The sequence below is a fragment of the Ammospiza nelsoni genome, chromosome 4 (genome assembly GCF_027579445.1).
Source record: "Ammospiza nelsoni isolate bAmmNel1 chromosome 4, bAmmNel1.pri, whole genome shotgun sequence".
In the NCBI taxonomy this organism is placed as follows: Eukaryota; Metazoa; Chordata; class Aves; order Passeriformes; family Passerellidae; genus Ammospiza; species Ammospiza nelsoni.
Genome location: NC_080636.1, coordinates 13,807,910 through 13,827,215, shown reverse-complemented (window position 1 = coordinate 13,827,215; position 19,306 = coordinate 13,807,910). Strand labels below are relative to the sequence as shown.

At 41.7% G+C, this 19,306-nt stretch overlaps 1 protein-coding gene across 8 annotated transcripts in view; it reads right to left on the bottom strand.

Annotated features, from left to right (window-relative positions):
* LCORL (ligand dependent nuclear receptor corepressor like) overlaps positions 1 to 18,727 on the bottom strand; it is an 80,128-nt gene extending 61,401 nt beyond the window's left edge. For all 8 annotated transcript variants that reach the window (XM_059469770.1, XM_059469768.1, XM_059469772.1 and 5 more), the window contains exon 1: positions 18,518 to 18,727. In XM_059469770.1, the coding sequence (XP_059325753.1) occupies positions 18,518 to 18,665 (148 nt within the window). In that variant the 5' untranslated portion in view covers positions 18,666 to 18,727. The remainder of the gene's footprint in view (positions 1 to 18,517) is intronic.
* Positions 18,728 to 19,306: the final 579 nt, after the last annotated feature.

Below are 19,306 nucleotides of genomic sequence, written 5' to 3'. Positions count from 1 at the left end.
CTTCCATCACCCTTCATTTTGTGGCTTACTACACCAAGAATCACATTTGAATTATGGTAGTTCAAGTTGTTTTACTGAAGTCCAAAACACTTGTTATTTAACTTCTCACATAAAATTAGGCCTCACCCCTGTTAAGTAACAAACATCAGTGAGGAAGATTCATGTATTCTCCTTATTTACTGAATTTAATATTCTCAGCAGAGAAAACAAAAGTTGAAGAAAAAAAATTGCACATTTTAAACAGTGTGGAGTTTAGCCCATTAATTTTGCTTTTAAATCAAAACTAATGTGGAAGTAGGTTCAGAACTGCTGATTTCAATTCTTAAAAGTTGCAGAATTTAATAAATGATCTTTAAAATGTAATTAGGAAAATCCAAAGAATAAGATTATATTTAATGAGATTGAGCACTGTATTGCCACACACAGCATTACGATTAAACTACCTTCTTTTATTTTTTATTGTGGGAACAGCTACTGTTACTTTACCCAGTCGTTAAAGGGACCTGGTAAGAACTCATGAGTTCAGTTTCTGCATTTGCCTCTAAGCACTTATCTAGCTGACACATGAGTTCTAATCCCATTCTGAAGTCATACAACCTATATTTTGAGCTGATATTTCTTGATCTATGAGGACTATTACATAATTTGTACGAGGAATCTCAGAATCTAAAGTCACATTGGAAGAAATTATGGACAAGTAAGGACTGAAAGACAGATCCTGCACACTGGTTTGTGTCCCAACCAACAAGCCAACCTCCTCTATTACCTGCCCCCTCCACCCCACACACACTTGAATTTCAGTAGCAGCAGCTTCATGCCAAGGTATAACATACAAACAAAGTTCTGAGCTAAAACTCACTGACATGACTGACATTACCACGAGAAAAATAAATTTATTTCCCCCCACTGTCCTTGTAACTTTGCCCTGTTTCATGCACCTGAAAACAGCATGCAATTCAAAACAATACTACATCTAAATAAAAAATTTCACTTCTTCTTCTCCCCATTCTGTACATTTTCATGACTGCACTATTTAGCTCGGCCCAGTACAGGAGTATACATGGGGGAAGTTTTGTGGTTTGTCTTACAAATACAGCTACCTTGGATTAAAACAATCATACCACAGACAGAATTCAGCTTGATTGGTTTTGTCAAGTATTAGAACTGCCTTTAATTTTTTTCTTTTTAAATGTACCAAGGCAGACAAAGCACCAGTTGCATCTTCCCTGAAAGAAAATCTTTCACTTGCCAAATTCTCTCTCAATAGTGCTTCAATATTTACTGATAAATATTATTTATCATTAATTCAGGTGCAAGAGTAGGAAGCAGTATTTTGTTTTGGCTTAGTTAAAAAAGTCATCTGCCTTTCTTACAAGTTATCCCTTTCACAGGAAAGGGGCTTGGAGCTCATGTTGAGTCATCTTTTAGCTTCTAATCATGTTAACTTACAGCTTTCTGAAGTACACATTGTATTTTCCAGGTGCAGCTTGCACTCTGGTGCCCACCATTATTTGCCACTACAGAAGGGAATGGGTTTACCTGAAAAATGGTTATCTGCTCCAAACTCTTGCACCTTTTTTGTCTCCAACTGACAGGAAAATAAAATTAATTACATCAGAAACTCAAATCCTTCAAGAGTATGTGTCTATTACTCAGCCATCACCAAGTTTCTTTGATATATCAGACCACTCTGAATCATGCAGAAAATATTTTATGAGCTTTCTGTAGCTTGAATTCAAAATTTTGAAAAAACCCATAAATTAATTACATCCATTTTTAAATTCTATCTAGTTATCTTTATCCCACCATTAGGATATAAGCAGAAATTCCCTTACAACTTGTTAAAGGAGAATACTCTGTAAAGAAGAGAGTTATTTTAATATTTCATAGAAGAGGAGCAGAGTGTTTAACAGAGAAATTGAAATTAAGCATTAACATCTGTGTCTGCTTCTTTTGCCTCTCCCTTCCTTCCACAGGGCAGCAGCTGTCCTTTTTGCCCACTGTTCCCCCCTAACCATAGAAGGATTAATAATCTTAGTCTTGCTTATATATTGACATAAATCTCAAAGTCACATGGTTTTTATTGTTGATTATGGCTTGTTTTAGTTTGGTTTTACTTATATATTAGTTTTTAAATCTACTACTACAACAATCTGGAAAGGATTGACTATTGTATGAAACAACTGAAGCATTGAAATAAAAAAAGAGGAAAAAACCTCCAAAAATACAAACACACAAACCAGTAATCAAACACTCAATCACCTTTTTGCCATTTATACAAACGGCAAGAAAAAACAAAAAAAAAAGTAATTTGCTAGACAAAATATTCAAGACAGAAAGCATGACAACAGAAGCAAAAATTATTATACCTCTATTCAAACATTAAGACATATTCTGCATAGGAATGGAGCAGGGTGGGGGCTTCTGTTGAATGTGCTGTCTAGCTTGAATCCATTTCTTGCTTACAGCACTAAAAAAGTTCTCTTATAATAGAAAGTCCTAACATTTAACTTAAAACACTCATTTTCTTTACCATATTGATTCAGTTCCCTGAGCAAACAGGAACCAACATACCAGAGATTCCAAAATGAAAGGGAGGAAATCCTCTATTTAGACTCCAATACAAATTCCAAACCATAGCTAAAATGATGCTTTTCCTTCTGTGCAGATCCTGACTCTAAGAACTAATGCAGCTGAGGACACTGCTGCTGCCAGCAAGACAGGGGGACCAAAGCTTGAAATGAGCCCCCAGAACCACGTCAGTTCTAACTGCTCACTTTTCACTTAGGATAAAAATCCTTGCTTTCAACTCTCTGTGCTGGGCTTTATTGTGGGGATGGAGGCAGTGATGAAATATAGTTTCAGAAAAATATTACATACATCAAAAAGAACTTGCTGTAACATGAAGCAGTTACAAACATTAAGTTGAATACAAAGAAGGAGACTGACATTGGCCATACCTCAGAAGCAGAACAAAAAGAGGAAATGTCCTGCCTCCCCCCAATTGTTCACAATTTTAAAGAAAAGGGTGGCAGCCAACTGGGGTGGGAGGGGGAAGTTTTTGTAGGTTAAATAAAGACTGCAATTAGCATCAACTTAGAGTTCAGATATTTATAAATCACAGCAAGAAAAATGAGGCTCAATAAAAAGAGAAGCAGTTTCATTCTCCCAAGTAATCTTCTACGCCAATGTGTCCTTGCAGACTTGTAAACAGGAGAGCCCAACATGACACCTTGTACTATACCTTCAGGCATTGCCAAGGTTAAAAGTAAATTTAATTTCTAATGTAGCAGCCAGATATTCTGAGAGAATTGTGTTATTTATAATTTAAAAGGCATAAGGAAGACACTTCAGAAGTGACTATGCTGCTCTGTGGATAGGGAGAGAGAAAAATGCCTCCAAATGACAGTTACTAAAACTTCATTTCTGTTCTCTCTAAAAACTCTCTTGGAACAGTAATCTAATTCCAGCTGCTGCACTGGGACATTTAAATATAGAATTGGTGTGAATATTGGTGTTCAGCCTGAAGCTTATCCTGCCTTTCTCTTTCCAAGACCCTACATCAGAGCTACCTAGATACCAACTGCTACCCAGAACAGTGCTGGCAATCATTTCATCAGTTCACAGCTTGTATCCTTAATGAAGAAAATTCAGAGGGAGGAAGAGACTGTAAAAGATACCACTTCCTCGTTTGGCATCAATTTAAGTGTTTTACAACGTGAGGAGAACAATGCCCAAGAGTAAGACATAGAAACAACTGTCACTTTCAGAAAATCCTGTGCCTAAAGCATGTGTCTGTTTCTTAATAATAATTTTAAGATTTACAAGAGGACTAAAAAGTTTGACTATTTTCCCTAACAAGTTTAGAATTGTTGGAGAAACTCTCTTCTTCTCCTTGAAGGCCTAGTCAGATGTTCACTACACCACAGAAAAAAGTCAAGTGCACAGCGAGTCTGTAACAATGAATAGGTCACAATGTTGTTTTACTGCTATGCAGTACCACACATCCAAGCAGCATCTGGGAGAAAGTCTAGGAGGCAACTAACAAATAAACAGGTCTTGCACACTTCCTGGATTGTAAGAATCAAAGAACATTCAGCTTTCCACTAAGAAAACCTATTAGAAAAAAACAAGTTATCGGAAAAGTTATCTACAACTTCCTGAAGGGTGGCTGTAGTGAGCTGGGGGTCGGCCTCTTTCTCCGGGCGACAACGGATAGAACAAGAGGACACAGTCTCAAGTTGCGTCAAGCTAGATGTAAGTTAGAAGTAAGAAGGAAATACTTCACAGAAAGAGTGGTCAGAAACTGGAATCATTTACACAGTGAGGTGGTAGAGGCATCATCCCTTGAAGAATTTAAAAAAAGACTGGATGTGGCACTTGCTGCCATGATCTAGCTGAACAGTTAGAACATCGGCTGGACTAGATGATCTTATAGGTCTCTTCCAGTCTTGAAAATTCTGTGATTCTGTGATTCTGTGAAAACCCCAGTACACTGAGCCAAAAAAAAATAAAAAATAAAAAAAATCCGACCAACCCCAACCCCCCCCCCCAAAACCAACCAACCAAAAAAAAAAAAAAAACCAAAAAATCAGACCATTCCTAGCCTGATAGGCTTTTGAGAAACTGAAGCTTAGGATTCTGTGTTACATCATGTGTCTACTGCAAGCTAATGAAGTTACAAGCCTTCAGAGCATTCCAGGAAACTGCTGCCTGACACTAAGTCTTACAAGGAAGAGGAATTTCAAAAGAGATTCAGTTTCAAGGGAATTTTCAGGTTTCTTTTCAATTATAATTTCTGTGTCACTCAAACAAACTATTTCCCACAAATAGCTTTGAAATTATCAACTGGAAAAGTCATTCATCTCTCCCAACAAATTAATGTTCCTCCTATTCAGAAACTATTTGTTATTGAGAAACTATTTCCCAGTTTCTATTATTTAGAAAGTTTGAAATTGACTGAAATCCTGCAACTAGATTGCACTGAAATCAATTGACACTTTTCTAACCTGCTGAAGCTCCACAAGGAACAGCTCTTGTATCAAGCTACCAAGCTGTAACACAGTGAGTGAACTATCAACTCTGTAAATCTCAGTGTTGAATTCTCCAAAATATATATTTTCAAACATATCATTAACACAAATGCTGAAACCAGATCATTAAAAAACATTCTAGTAATTCTAGAAGTACCACAATGTTGGCATGAAATGAGTAAAACATACCTTTTAAATAATGGTTAATTTCTTAAATTTGTCTTAAATTCACTTTCCTGCGTTTTATAACACTTACACCATGTAGTTTCACCTTTAATTTACAGCCTATTTTTACAAATACCTAGTTTAAAAAAAATAAACCAGCAATTCCCCCAAGCCCCTCCAATAGCCATCATTTTTAAATCCAGGCAGAATCTGGCTTTGCAAATTAAGACAAAATTTAGAGCCAGCAACATGTTAACAAGAAACCAACTTCTAGCTATTGAAAAACTGCACTTCAAATAAAAATTTTCAACTATGCTTACTTTCTCTAAAAAATATGTTCTGGTGCTCAAGCCTTAAAATGCAAGTGCCTCTGATGCTCCTGTGAGATTGAAAGAACTTAGCTAAACTGTGATTTCAAACCAGTTCTTAAACATGCTCAGTGAATAGAAGAAAAGATGTCACTGCTCAAGGCACGTAGGCACTGTGTCCCAGCTTACAGCTATGGACAGCCAGCCTGGAATCTGCATCATTCAACCCAACAGCTGCTGAACTTGCAGAACATGCTGAAATGAATAGACAAAAGTTTTCAGCTGTTGAACTTTTGATTAAGAAGGCTGAATAATTTCATTTCCCCCTGGAGATCAGAAAAGCAGAAATACAGAAATAAAGACTTCGAACACAAATTTTAGCTTCACATTGGGCATTTTCATCACATAAAAGGTGTCACGTGTAAGAAGAGAACAGGGAAAAGTCTCTAGGATTTGCTTTTAGTATTCAACACAATTCAAAGGTTAAGCAGGTGTGACTGGGGTTTGGTTTTTTTGGTTCTTATTTTTTGGTCTGGCTTTTTTTTCTTAAAGTAGTTAGGATGCATCTGTAAAAACTTATTATAAACTTCCTCCCAATCACTAAATGGCACAAGATAAAGGAGAAAATGGTAAGCTTCAAAGTGTGGGACTTGAACCCATCTGCACTGAAATTCAACCACATACTAGATATGAGAATTTACTGGGAGGTTTTTGAAATGGTTTTGTATTAAATTTCTGATTAGATTCTATAAAATTCACATTAACAACTGTCCAACCTGAGTTAGGGAGCAGGGAGAACACCGCAAAGGAAAACTAGATACATTTTCAAGTACCTAGTGGCAAGATTCTGCATACTTGAATCAGGTTGGGAACAGACAAGAGCTCTTACACAAGGCAGATGGGTTTAAACAGCAGCTATCCTGTCTTAGAAACACTCTGCTCCTTCTCTATTCCTGCACTGTCTTTTCCTTAGCAAAAGCAAATATTCATTATTTCCACACACAGTAATTCTTACTACTAAATTTGTTAGTCTGCTTTAAAAACAAAGAGATACCTCTTCACAGTATACTGTGCAAAAAAAAGGAAAAAAGTGGATGTTCCTATTTTATTCCTTAAAAAAAACAACTCAGCACAAATTCTGCACTAAGATCAAGCTGAAAAAAAAAAAAAAGGATTCAAATCAGTTGGTTTGGGGTTTACTTCTTGTTCTCCATAAGAACCATAAATTGTAAGATAAATGGAAAAGGCAGAATCTTTAGCAGAGTCCGTTATTCCACTCACAGTTTACTGAGTTTCTTTGACCAAGACAGCCATAACCCATCGCTTCCCACAAGTCTCAAGCAAGACAAAACAAGAAACTTCAGTACTGTGAGCTGATCTGTAAGTAGAGCACTTTTCCCTCCTAATGAAACAATTTGGAAAAACTGCAATCATTCAGGGAAGCCAAGTGAACTGCTAGGTTAAGAATACATTAATAGGATTTCTTAAATGAAAGGTGTGATCAGAGTCTGCATTTCCAGCAAGAGGGAAACTTGTGCAGGAAACAGATCAATCTCAGTACCAGCATTCAGGAAAACTTACTATAAAGTTACTTATCTGATACCAAATTTCTTAAATCAGTCTCATAGGTCAAGATCACTCATATCACTCACAAAGTGCAAAACAGCATTTATTACTTATCAGAAAGGTTGAGAATGAAAGAGGAGAAAATGCCTGATTGCCACTTGAGATGCTGAATGCATAAAGCTGTCGAGTATCCAGTTTGCAACTGCCCTGAATGCCACTTAACCAGGACAGTTAAAGGCAGTGCAGCACCACACAGAGCAAAGCAGAGCTACCAGCTCTTCAAACACACCACCCAAATCACTACCAAGGAACTGCTCTCACAAACAACAGCACAAGAGGCTGTTTTGGCTCTTTGTGGTTTGTGATGCTGGTGGCTGAATGAGGCAGACAAGGTGAATGACTCGATTCCTCAGTCTGAAAAGATGTCAGGATCTCCTCAGACAACATGAAGGAGTGGGAAATTACCTCAAGTTACACCAAGTAGCAGCTGTCAAACTACTACTGTATGTGACAGCCTGTTGTAAAGGCCTTATAAAGCCACGTCTGGGCCAACAAAACTCCTTCCTGAACCACTGGTCAAGTATTCTTAGTCACCAATTAAGAGACACATGCAGCAAGGAATATCACAGACTTCAACAACCTAAATTCATCATGCAAGTTTCCTCAGGTCATACTACAGTGTGTTTCTCTCACAGCTTTTTCTCCTGCAGTGTAACTGCAGAAAGCATTGACCCCTTAAATAAGAAATCCATGATACATTAAATTATCAGTTCACTCTTTGAAGGTTTGTGGGACAAGGAGCTCTTGCCAGAGGTGACAAAAGTCATTTAGACAGGACTTATCTACAGACGAACACTTGCTCAAAACCTTTGCTATTTTAAGCCTTACTAAGCAGTTTATCTCTAAAATGAATTCTCCAGTGAAACCCTGATGTTTTGTGGAGAAGCTCTAGCTCTAAGAAAAAGCTCTGTTCTGTGCAAGTGACAAAGTGAGGTACAAAGGACACAGGGCTCACCTACCATTGCTCCTGAGGGCTGTGCACAAAGCTGATCTAGGGTCAGTACTGAAGTGCAGTTTTTCACATCAGTGCCAAGCTCAGAGCCCTCTGGGCAATTCCAACGTTTCAAGATAAGAACTGACACCACAAGTTCCAAATGGACCATTTCCTTAATAAATCCTATTTCACTAGGGCAGAACCCATGTTCTGGAGTCAGTAGACTTCAGAAAGGATGCAGATGAGAAATAAAGGTACTTTCCAATATATCTCAACCAGTCTGATGGTCTTGTTGAAGAAATTCTTTCTGAGAAGGTATAACATCTGGCATTTCAAAAGGGAGGCCAGTATGAGTTGAAGGGAAAGTTTGTTGCTGGTTTTGAAAAAGCAGTAAGGAATTAATGCAAACTGCAGTAAGGCACCTAAGAAAAACAAGAAAGGCCAAAAACCAAGAGCCACCTCCCATTCCTGAGGTCCTTAGAGAGCTGGGAGGGCTGGGTGACATGGAAGAGGAGTGCATGGTTTTGGACACCACTAGAGCAGACTGGTACTAAGTGCTTATGGCACATACATCAGTTAGAGTTAGGACAGATGTGTTGCCATGGTTTAACCAATTTCAACATCCCTGGCATCTCAACACAAAACTTTGTCATGCCTGCAAGGCATTGTGCATGTAAAATAGGCACAGAACTGACAAAAAATGGGGAAGACAAGAACAAGTAATGCTGAAGGAGATGGTTTAGCCTCAAGAAGATAATTTCCTTTAGAGTAAGTTTTACCTTGCTAAATACATTTAATCAACAATTAAAAGAAGCAAGTACATCAGAAGTTCTGACTCATTGCATCAGCAGAGAGTATGATGCAAGCCTCAAAGACAAACAAATGACATTTCATTGCACATCTAATTAATTAAATGATGTGCAGGAACATACCTGCAATGAAGCAAAGAACCCAACAGGAGCTGCACAGTTGAAATTACTCTGACCAAAGGATCTCACTTCCTGATAGATCACAGGACAGCTATAACTGAACAAGATTTAGGCATCAACAGAAAGAGGTGTGGCAGGACTTCAATCAGGACAGCTTTGAAACTCTCTAAATATCACAGGAAGATCTCTGAGCTCAAAAGCCACAACAGAGAGGAACACACAACAGGGGGCAAAATTCCCAAGTAAATAGGGATCATAGAACAGGCTTGGAAGGGACCTTAAAGCTCCTCTAGTTCCAGCTCCCTGCTGTGGGTAGGGACACCTTTCAAAATGGCAGAAGTGACTTTATAAACCTTATTTCCCCAACAGCCATTGTACTGTACCACTTTCAAGTTTGTTTTAGTCAAACAGTACTCATGAAAGTTGAAGGATGGAAGAAGGACAGAAATGGTCCAGGAAGAATAAGAAAATTGAAGGAGCATGTACCAGAATCCCAGGTAACTCCACAATCACTGCATTATTTAGCTGATAGCACAATAAACTTTTGAAACAGCTTGTCACAGCTAGCACTCAAGCCCATACACAGAACAGTCTAAGGCAGCAGTAAAACTCAGATTTTATTTTTCTTCCCCCCATCAATGGCTAACACCAGAATGACCTAGATCTGAACTAAGGTCACAAAACAGTAGCCATTTGCTAATCCTCCCCCATTTTCAGATTAGGGGGCTTAACAGCCACCCTAAGTGAAGTCAGATCTTCCCATTTAGCTGGGCCTTGCTGTGGCACACTGTCCTGTGAGCCAAACTGCCAGCTGTGATCATAAGGAGGCTCCTTTAAAGCAGTCCTCTACACTCTACATTATATATGGCAGCAACACTAATTCATTATCAATCTAAAGATGTCCAGCAGTTTTACAGCAGTAGCATTTTAACCTGGCATTACTAACTGGTGTAGTGCTTTTCAAATTGAAAATAAAACTTTAAAATAAGATACACAAAGCTTTTTGACAATAGTTATGAAAAAGAGGAGCATATTCAACCCTAGATCAATTACACTTCCCTCTGATCTATTACTGGATCATCAGACTAGAAATGCACTAAAGCTAGTTTATAAAGCTAAATATTCCATAAAATTCCATGGAAGTGGAATTATGACAGAGAACTATTACTCACATGTACAACTAACTAGCCTTTAATTAAGATGGTTTGAAGAAGCTGGGAACCATGGAAGGAGGAAGACAAATACTTTAAATCTGAAAATTTAGCATTTTTAAAGTAAATTAGCAACATTTTACAATAAAACACACTGAAAACCAGTAATTTTTCCCCCTGAACAGCACTTTGAACATGAGTAATCAATCCCCAGGTGCCACAAAAGCTAGGATGTCTCATAATTGCATATCAAAACTCTAGTAAGTTATAGAAAAAGTGAAAGCAAGGAACAGACTTAATGAGGTCAAAAATTCAGTGAGCTTTCATTTACCAACAAAAAAAAAAACAAACCAACAATTAAAACAGGAAAAAAAATTACATCTAGTGACATTTACCCAAAAATTTACCCAACTCACACTCCTGCAATACAACACTTGCTGCTATGGAGATACAAGCCTGGGTGGATGTTGAGAACCAAACACAAAGCAGTAACTGAGATGCTAGAAGGATTTTGCCAATAGGATGTTTATCTAAGAAGGGGTTAATCCAGCTTCTCAAGATACTACAGAGGAACCTGGACTGTGCCAGAAGAGGAAACCAGAAAAACGCCTGACACGGGGCTCTTTGATCTGCAGAGTGACACGCTGCTGGCCACGCCCCTAAAAAGGAATTCAGCCTCCACAGCTCAGTGCATTTCTGCAGATTCAGAGTTCTCTGCTCTTTGCAATGCACCTTCTGTGCCCTCACATGCTCAAACAGATAAGCCACTACCATCCATCTTCCCTACTCTTCCTTCAATTCTTCCTGGCTTCCTTATGCCTGTAGTAAGTGGAAGGATTAAGTGGTAGATTAGCAGTGGAAAAAGAAGAAATGTATCACGTAACTTTATATCCTCAAACAAGGTTGTGTTTGATTTTGATTTTGTTTGGTTTTGTGCTCTGTGGATTTTTTTCCTAATGTATGATAGCCACATGTAGAATGTAATCTTACTTTTCAGAAGTTTGATACTATACATGTGAACCACAGTAATTCAGTTCTGTTCCAACCTCTATTAATGTTCCAACTTATCTTATCAAAGTTCCCACCAAGCACATTGAAGAGAGCAAAGTTCAAGAATAACATAAAAGACAGTAGTTCTAACTGGGACAAAGAATTTTAAGTTAGTAAAGTCCATAATGCTCTGCCTGACCTCTACATAAACACACTGAACTTAAAGGTTAGAACAACAACTTACTTTGAAGCCCTGATACTTGAGTCATAGTCAAGAAAAAGGGATCCATTGTAAGCATCTACTCAAAACACCCATATAATGTAGCTGAAAAATAAAACAGGCAAGGGTGGAAAAGAGGCACTAATTTTTCCCATTTTAGCTGTAGGCAGCACAAGCCCCAGCTGTTTGAGGGTAGCTGGAGCAGAGCTCCCCAGCAGCACACCCGGATCTGGTAACTGATCAGCACAACACATGCCTATTATTACTTCCCTCACACAGCAAGGCAGTTCAGGAGACCCAGCTAACAGAAAAGCAACCCAGAGCAACAACAACAACAACATTTACAGTAGGCTTCCAGGCTAACTTAAAACAGAAGGGCAGTTCACTGTTACACCAGACAAGTTCTACTACAAAGGGAGAACAACTGGAAAGATCCTATTGTTAGTGGTATTGTATTCTCTCTCATCAACAGTCTTGTTGGTTAGGAACACTTTCCAGCCTACTTACACTCTCTTCTAACACCCAAAAATGTTGATAAAATAAACAGTAGCTAAAAATCAGAAGCCTTGTTCTCCCCATTAAAGCTATTTACACTTAACTCAGGGGAAAAAAACAGGTACACTGTAAACCTGATTGGAAAACTGATCCAAGTTAAACTAGATCTGACCTTTTCCTCCCTCTTCTTCCTCCTGCCACGTTTCTCCTCCTGTTTGCTAGGTTAGTGTTAAGCTAGATTAGTTTTACAGTCTAGTTTGTTGAACTGTTTAATTAATGAATGGTAACACCAGTCAACATAAATCATGAAGGTAGGTACAGTGAGTTCAGAAAGAACAACAATACTGTGTCATGCATCAACCAAAAAAAATCCCCTGAAAGTTACCAACCTCAAGCATTAGAGTGCACAGTTACTAAATGCCAAACCAAGGGAAGAACTGAGAGGGAGCTGCAGTGACTTTATTTGCACTCCATGGTTTTGGTTTACACAAGCTCCAGCTTAGGAAATTCTCAGTGCCTATAAAGTAGAAAATCAGAGTTTAAATTTCTCAGCTCTCTATCAGCACATAAAAAGTAAACAGCTACCATATAAGAACATACAATAAGAAAGTTCAAGCTATGCCTAGAAACACTGACAAAGATTACAGTAGTTCCTGGAACACTTAAAAATTGAACTGCTTCCACATACCAGTATCTAGACATAGGGAGCACCAAAAACAATCACAGGTTTTATCACACTACTGCAGATATGTGTATCTGCCTGCATGCCCAGCAACACATTTCTGTTCCATGTGCAAAGAATTCAAACCAAGCACTGCATGCATGCCACACAATCCATGGATTAGTCTATGTAGCAGGAACAGTTTCATCTTTCATAAAAATTATGCTCCACAGATCCTTCCAATTGCAGGTTCTCAAGGGATCAGTGAACTAGTACTGCATCTACAGCTGAACACACAGAACTCCTTCCCTCTGTCTTTTCAACTACATCTCTGGGTATCATTAATCTAACTTGTCTTGTACTGTTTTCACCACAGAGACATTTCTCTCAAGAGTCAATCATAAGATAACCCTTCAAAAACATTTGACAGCAATGGGCAGTTACTTCTTTCTAAGAGAAAAGCTGATGAGTTGAAACAGATTGTGACAAGATACAGAAAAGAAGCTGATTTAACATTGCATATTTGAAACAAAGGTAGTCCAACACAAAACAAACCCCATGTGTTTTCTCTTATTTCAGTCTAAAGACAGTTAATTCAATACATGCACTGCAGCAACTTCCAATGGCCTATATACACACACCGACCATTTCTTCCTCTTTTGCTAACCTGTTTTGTTCAGGGGAAACTGAGATGGTAGTTCAGGACTGTGTTCCATTCCTGTCAGCTACACCAATCCAGTGGCTCCTTTTTGTTATTACCCATTCTGCTTCTGTTGCAAAGGCTCATCCCTATCCTTGTGTTAGCAGCAGGAGCTATCAATTTTTTTTTTTTTTTCTTTTGCAAACCCCCCCAACTCTGCAACAGCCAGTTGACCAGATACTGAGTTAAAACAGATCAGACAGGGGTCCAATGAGTGCTGATGCAAGCATCCAAGAGGCATGAACATGTAGTCAGAACTGCAATTACTCCATCCTAGTAACAGTTCCATGGGAACTGCTGACAATGCAAAAATGGCACTTTATTACATTCCTAAACTGTGGTTCACAATAAGTGCTCAATGCTAGTGCCCACTTACACACCTGACTCTGTAATGCTAGTCTGAGCTGTTCCCTTAGATGATCCCATCTTCCCTCACAGCATCAAAACTGCCTGTGAACCTGTGCTGTGATTGAGATCTAGATTTAATTCCTGTTCTTCTTCTGACATTTGCAGTAACAGTGAGATTACTTCCTTGATCTGCTTCACGCTGGAATCACACCAAGGGTTTCACATCACAGCTCAAAGCACAACAGATCCACAGGAACACCTCACCCCAGTAATACTGCCCATCACACTGGGTGATGGCACTGTGGCCATAGCAGCCTTGTGGGCTGTTTAAAGGTGCTGGAGTGCCAAGGAAGCAAAAGAGTTCAAAGCAGGTATCATACTGCAGTCATGCATGCCATCTGTTAGTGGCCTGACAGGTGACAGAGCACTGAGCCACCATAACTATCATTAACAGATACACAAGAACATTACAGATGCTAGTAAAATAACTGGTTCTCCCACTACTACAATGGCAACCACAGAAAATCACCTAAAACCATGGCAGTATTACAAATAAAAACTGCCACTATCCTGCTGCAAAGTACTTACACCCACATGGAAAGAGAGAACACTGCTGCATATTGTGGGAATAAAGACATGAGGTATTTAATGCAGGAGTGGTGCAAGTGTGGGGACACCAGCAAATGAAGCAGATAGAAATCTTTTGTTTGGGGGGAATTCCTCTCCCTGGAAAGTACACTTTTGAGACAGCTTGTTCAAAAATAGTAAACTGGAGCAGAAGTTCAAATACTAAAACAAAATAAAAATTGAAAGTCTAGATCTATAAAAACAGAATTAGATGCATTAATGTATCCTAGTTTTGAAGGAAAAAAGGCTGGATAAATTTAACAAGAGTAAAAGAGTATTTGTATGCTAGATATCACAGGCATACAAAAATGGATTTTCACTTTGATCAAATTTCAGTTTTCATAAGAAAGCAATACCAAGGCTATTTCCTGTCAAATGCATGCCCTTGAGCTGCAGAAGAGGAACAGTAAAACTTCTGCCCTTCCCCCAAACAGCAATGTTTTTTTTTTTTTTAGAAAAAGTAGCAATAATATTTTAATCTTTCACTGAAAATGAAAAGTTTTACTTAGACCCTCTTGTATTTTCACAACACACTGCAGGGTCCTAGCAAGATTCCAACATCCATGTTTGGAATTACTGGCACTTTCCATTAAAAAGCCCCATATTACTGCTCCAACCTCACCCACAGGCTACTGAGGTAATACAGCAAAAAGCCCAACCCTGTGCCTGAACCCTTCCTGCATCCCAGCCATCACCTGGTCTCTCCTCTGTGCCTAACCATGACAGTAATGGCAACTCAAAGTACTTGTCAGCACTCTACCTATGAAGTTAAGTGAAATGGGGCAGTGGGATCAATTACTGCTTGAAAAAACCTGCAGAAATCCTGGTTTTTAAGGCTAATCACAAAGCTAGGCTTACGGGCCATACTGCCAAAGCCTCCCAATCCAATGGAATAGACTTAATCAATTCACATGACAAAGTTCTAATCAAGGAGCACCAGAGAGCACCTTTAAATCCTTGTGATATTCACCTCTATAAAATACCTTGCAATTTAAACCACCACTGAACTCAGTTTCTGGCCAACTCTTTACAGATATTTCAACCCTGAGCTTTCTGGCACTTTTCTATAAATACACCATTTACAATGAGGGTATTTTGTGTTAGTTATGCCACAAAGACTGTACCTAAGCCAAAACACACCAGTGAGCACTGCTGACAAGAATAAGCAATACTTGTTAGCACACACTATACAGCTGTAAGGACACAACAGAACTGACATCTCCAGGTGCTTTTTAAGAACATCTAGATTTGAACTCTGATCGAGTCATGCAAGAGTTAGGAACACCCAATAAGCACAAGTCTAAGCATCTTAGGAATGTCAGTGCTCAACATAACACACAAAGATTTCCAGCTGAACAGACATTTTGTACTGAACACCTATTTCAAATTTCCCTTAATATATTGCAGTCATTTACCATGTGGAGTCTTTTGTACCTTCAAGTATGTTTAGATACCAAACAAACAAATTTTCAGTAATGTCAGTGAAATTTTATCACTGATTTGCTTTTCAAATTCTTTAAGTATTTGACCATTTTGACGTGAGGCTTTAAATCACATTCTGGGCGTCACAAATTAACACATCAGGCTGGCAAACCCCAAGCTTTTACACATATGCATGGGCTTTAGAGCTAAATCTGCTCAATCTCCCAGGCTTTGATCAATGAACAGTTCAGCAACTGAGCCCTGCAAGCAGAAGTTCCTAACTATCCCTAGCCCTCCACTGAATATTATTTCAGTCTCACTGTTGTAAACAAGAACAGTGCTCACTGTGAGCCTCAACCACTGTCTTGGAGTTATCTCTGGCTCACTTCCATGGAGAAAGTAAGTGAGGAATCCTTGACAGCTAAATGATGTTGCTGTTCAGTTAATTATACTACAGAAATGCCAATATCAAATTGAGTATCAATACAGTAAATGACACAAGACATCAAAATAAAGTTGTTCATCCAAAAAGTTCAAGAACTGGGGGACTACTGCCTTACCATATTGTTTTTCTCATTTTACTATAAACATACAATCCTTGAGAAGAGTGCCAAATCCAAACTCCCTCCTCCACCATGCTGCCATTTCAGCCATCAAGACCTTCCAGGTAACACTAACTTTGTTAGACTCTTTAAATCCTTAGGAATATTTTGGCAAGTGAGAACCATGAACCATTTTGACTTTAGAAGTTATTTTTAGCTATTGTAGGAGGTTATTTTACAGAATTTAATGCAACAGAATTTCAAAGGAGTAAAGGGGAACAAAAACCCCACACAAAAACCCCCAGCCCAAACCTGTTAAGCATACTCTACCTCCATTATCCTGACTACTCACTTTCTTGCCACTTTGTTTACACTCTCTCTGATAAGGGCTGCTCAATAGGCCTGCCAGGTAACAGTTCTTAACTGAGATAGCTCTTGACTAACTATTAAACCATAACCTATGTCCTTTCTCCTTAGCAGTTGCTACTAATCTCGGGGCTCCTTTCTTTTAACTGAATTTCTCATCATGAACATACAAAGAAATCATATACTTAACTTTTTAAATTCCAAATAAGACAAAGCTGAATGTGAAGCACAACCATAGTGCACTCAGTGTAAAATGTAAGTAACTATATGACAGCTCTGCACTTTGCAATTCTCAAAGAAAGGCCAACCCAAAAGGCAACTCTGAAAGAAGTTTCCTAAACCCAGGAGATCTGCCCAGTAGAGGACTCACTCAACTTCTTGTCTTTCTTTACACTTCTCAGTGTGGGTTGTGCAGCGCAACTGTTTCTCAAACACGCCTGACAGTATACAATTACCACCAGGAGACTTCTGCAGTCATCCACTGTCAAGCAGACTTCTGGATTTCAGTTTAAATTTCTAAGTGAAATGCCATTAAATAACAGAGAGCCACAGAAAGTGCCACTTGTGAGAGATATCCATCCTCGGATTTATCACAGCATCTATGCAAATGAACTGGCTCTCCTCTATATTCTAATTAAACTGCATTCTTTCTATTAGAAGCGCTTTATAGTGTAGTAGTGTTTAGAACGCACCATACTATACTTGGAGGAATAAAAAGCCACTGCAAGCATACAGAGACATGTTCACATATATACAGGTGTTATAACAGGTGTTTATAAGTGCTCTTGGGGCAACACAGCAAGATCAAGAAGCTTGCGTGTAACAGGCAATTATCAGGTTACTGAAAAACGTAAAAAACCCACGGACAGTGGATTAGTCCTAATTGCCGGTAAATACAGGTATGCCAGCTCGTTAGGTATTCACTGCTTACTCTGCTCCTGTCTCAAGCGCCCGCAGAAACCCTGAGTGAAGCGCGGCTCACCCTCCCAGCCACACTGAATGTGTTTCCCCGCTCAGCCATCGGGGAGGATCGGCACCGACTCTAACGCTCTACTTGAAGATCAAGGATTCTATTTCCCCACGAAGGGAAGCGACTGTTGAAACAATACAAACAGGCAGTTCCCGGCCTCAGCGTTCACACCCCACTTCCACAAACAAATAAACAAAAAAAAAAAAACCCCAAGCGAGGCGCCCGCCGCCCCGAGGCGGCACACGTGCCGAGTGCCAGCGCTTACAGGGACGGGGCCGGGAGGGGAGGCTGCGCTTGCCCGGGCGGAGCGCAGCGGGAGCAGCGCCGGTCCCGGGGCTCCTCCGGGCGGGAACGCCGCCGGTGCCCGCGCGCCCCCGCCAACCGGACACGCGCGCGGGAGTCACGTGACCCGGGAAACCTCCCGGCACGAGAGCCACCGGGGCAGCCCCGGGGGCGGGAGGGGGGAGAGCTGCCGTCGCCATGACAACTTCCAGGGGGAGGGAAAACTTCAAATCCCAACCGTCAGTGCAGGAGCGGCTCCCTCTTAAAGGCGCACGCACACACAGACACACACACACACAGAGGCGGGCTCCCTTCCCCCCTCCGCCCCCCAGGCACTGGCGATGGAGGAGGAGAGGAGGGGGGCAGCCACCGGCGCTCAAGGCGCGAACGACGAGGAGCCGAGACAAAAGGACCCGAGCCGAGAAAGGCTCTCGGTCGGCGATGACGGGAGGGAGCCAGCGGCCCCAGGCAAAGCCGTAACACCCACCCTCTGGTGGCCGGAGGCGGCTTAGGACCTTCGCTCTCCCTTACAGACCCCGTCCCCGCTCCCACCCTCCAGGAAAGCCGCTGGAGCTGCTCCTCCATCCCCGCTCCCCCCCCTCCGCCCACTCGACAGATCTGGGCTCGGAGAGCCTCGCCCGCCCCGCTGCCCGCTCCCCTCACAGACCCCGCTCGCCGCCCCGTCCCCCGCCCCTCGGTGCCCCCCGCTGCAGCCGGGACACGCCGCCGCCGCCACCCCCTCTCTTACCCACACAGTGCATGAGCCGGTGCCGCCAGGAGTCGAGTTCTCGGCGGACTCCCCTTCGCTCCGCCGTGCAGCGGGGGCTCCGGCACTGGGAGGCGGCGGCAGGAGGAGCGGGAGCCGCGGCGGCCATTCCTTCTGTTCCCTTTTCCATCTGCCTCTGACCTCACGCCCGCTCATTTACATACGAGCGCGCGCTCCCCCGGCTCCTCTCCCTCCCCCCCACCCCCCTTTGCCTCGTCGAGCGCGCGCCCGCGCACCCCCTTCTCCCCCTCAGCATCCGGCGCGGGGAGCGCGCGCGCCGCCTGGCGGGGTGACTGACGCGCGTCCCCGCTCCCCACGGTTCCCCCGCCCCGCCGCCCTCCCTGCCTGGGGCTCGGTTCTCCCCCACAGACCGCGGGCCGGGCCGAGAACCGGGTCGAGAACCGAAAACCCTTCCCTGCCCGCCACTGTCCCGCTGCCCATCGATTTCCCCCGGCCTACAGCTCCCGCAGGGCAGCGCGCCACCTGCTCCGGCCCGGCCAGGGCAGGCGGCAGCAAGGCACGTCGGGAGCTGTAGTTCGTGAGGGAGGGAGCGGCACCGCCCCCGAGGTTTCTCCCCGGGTGGGCAGCGCAGCCGGCCCTGCCAGCGGCCCCACAGCCCCGCGCCTCACAGTGCCGAGCTCAGAACACCTCAAAAACCGGCGCGGTTCTCGCCTTCATCCCACGGTCTGTCCTGGGCGCTGCTTGGAGCGGGGCTCCTGGCTCAGGTGCCTCTTCCAGCCCCTCGCCCACACCTGCCCTGAGGCTGCCGCC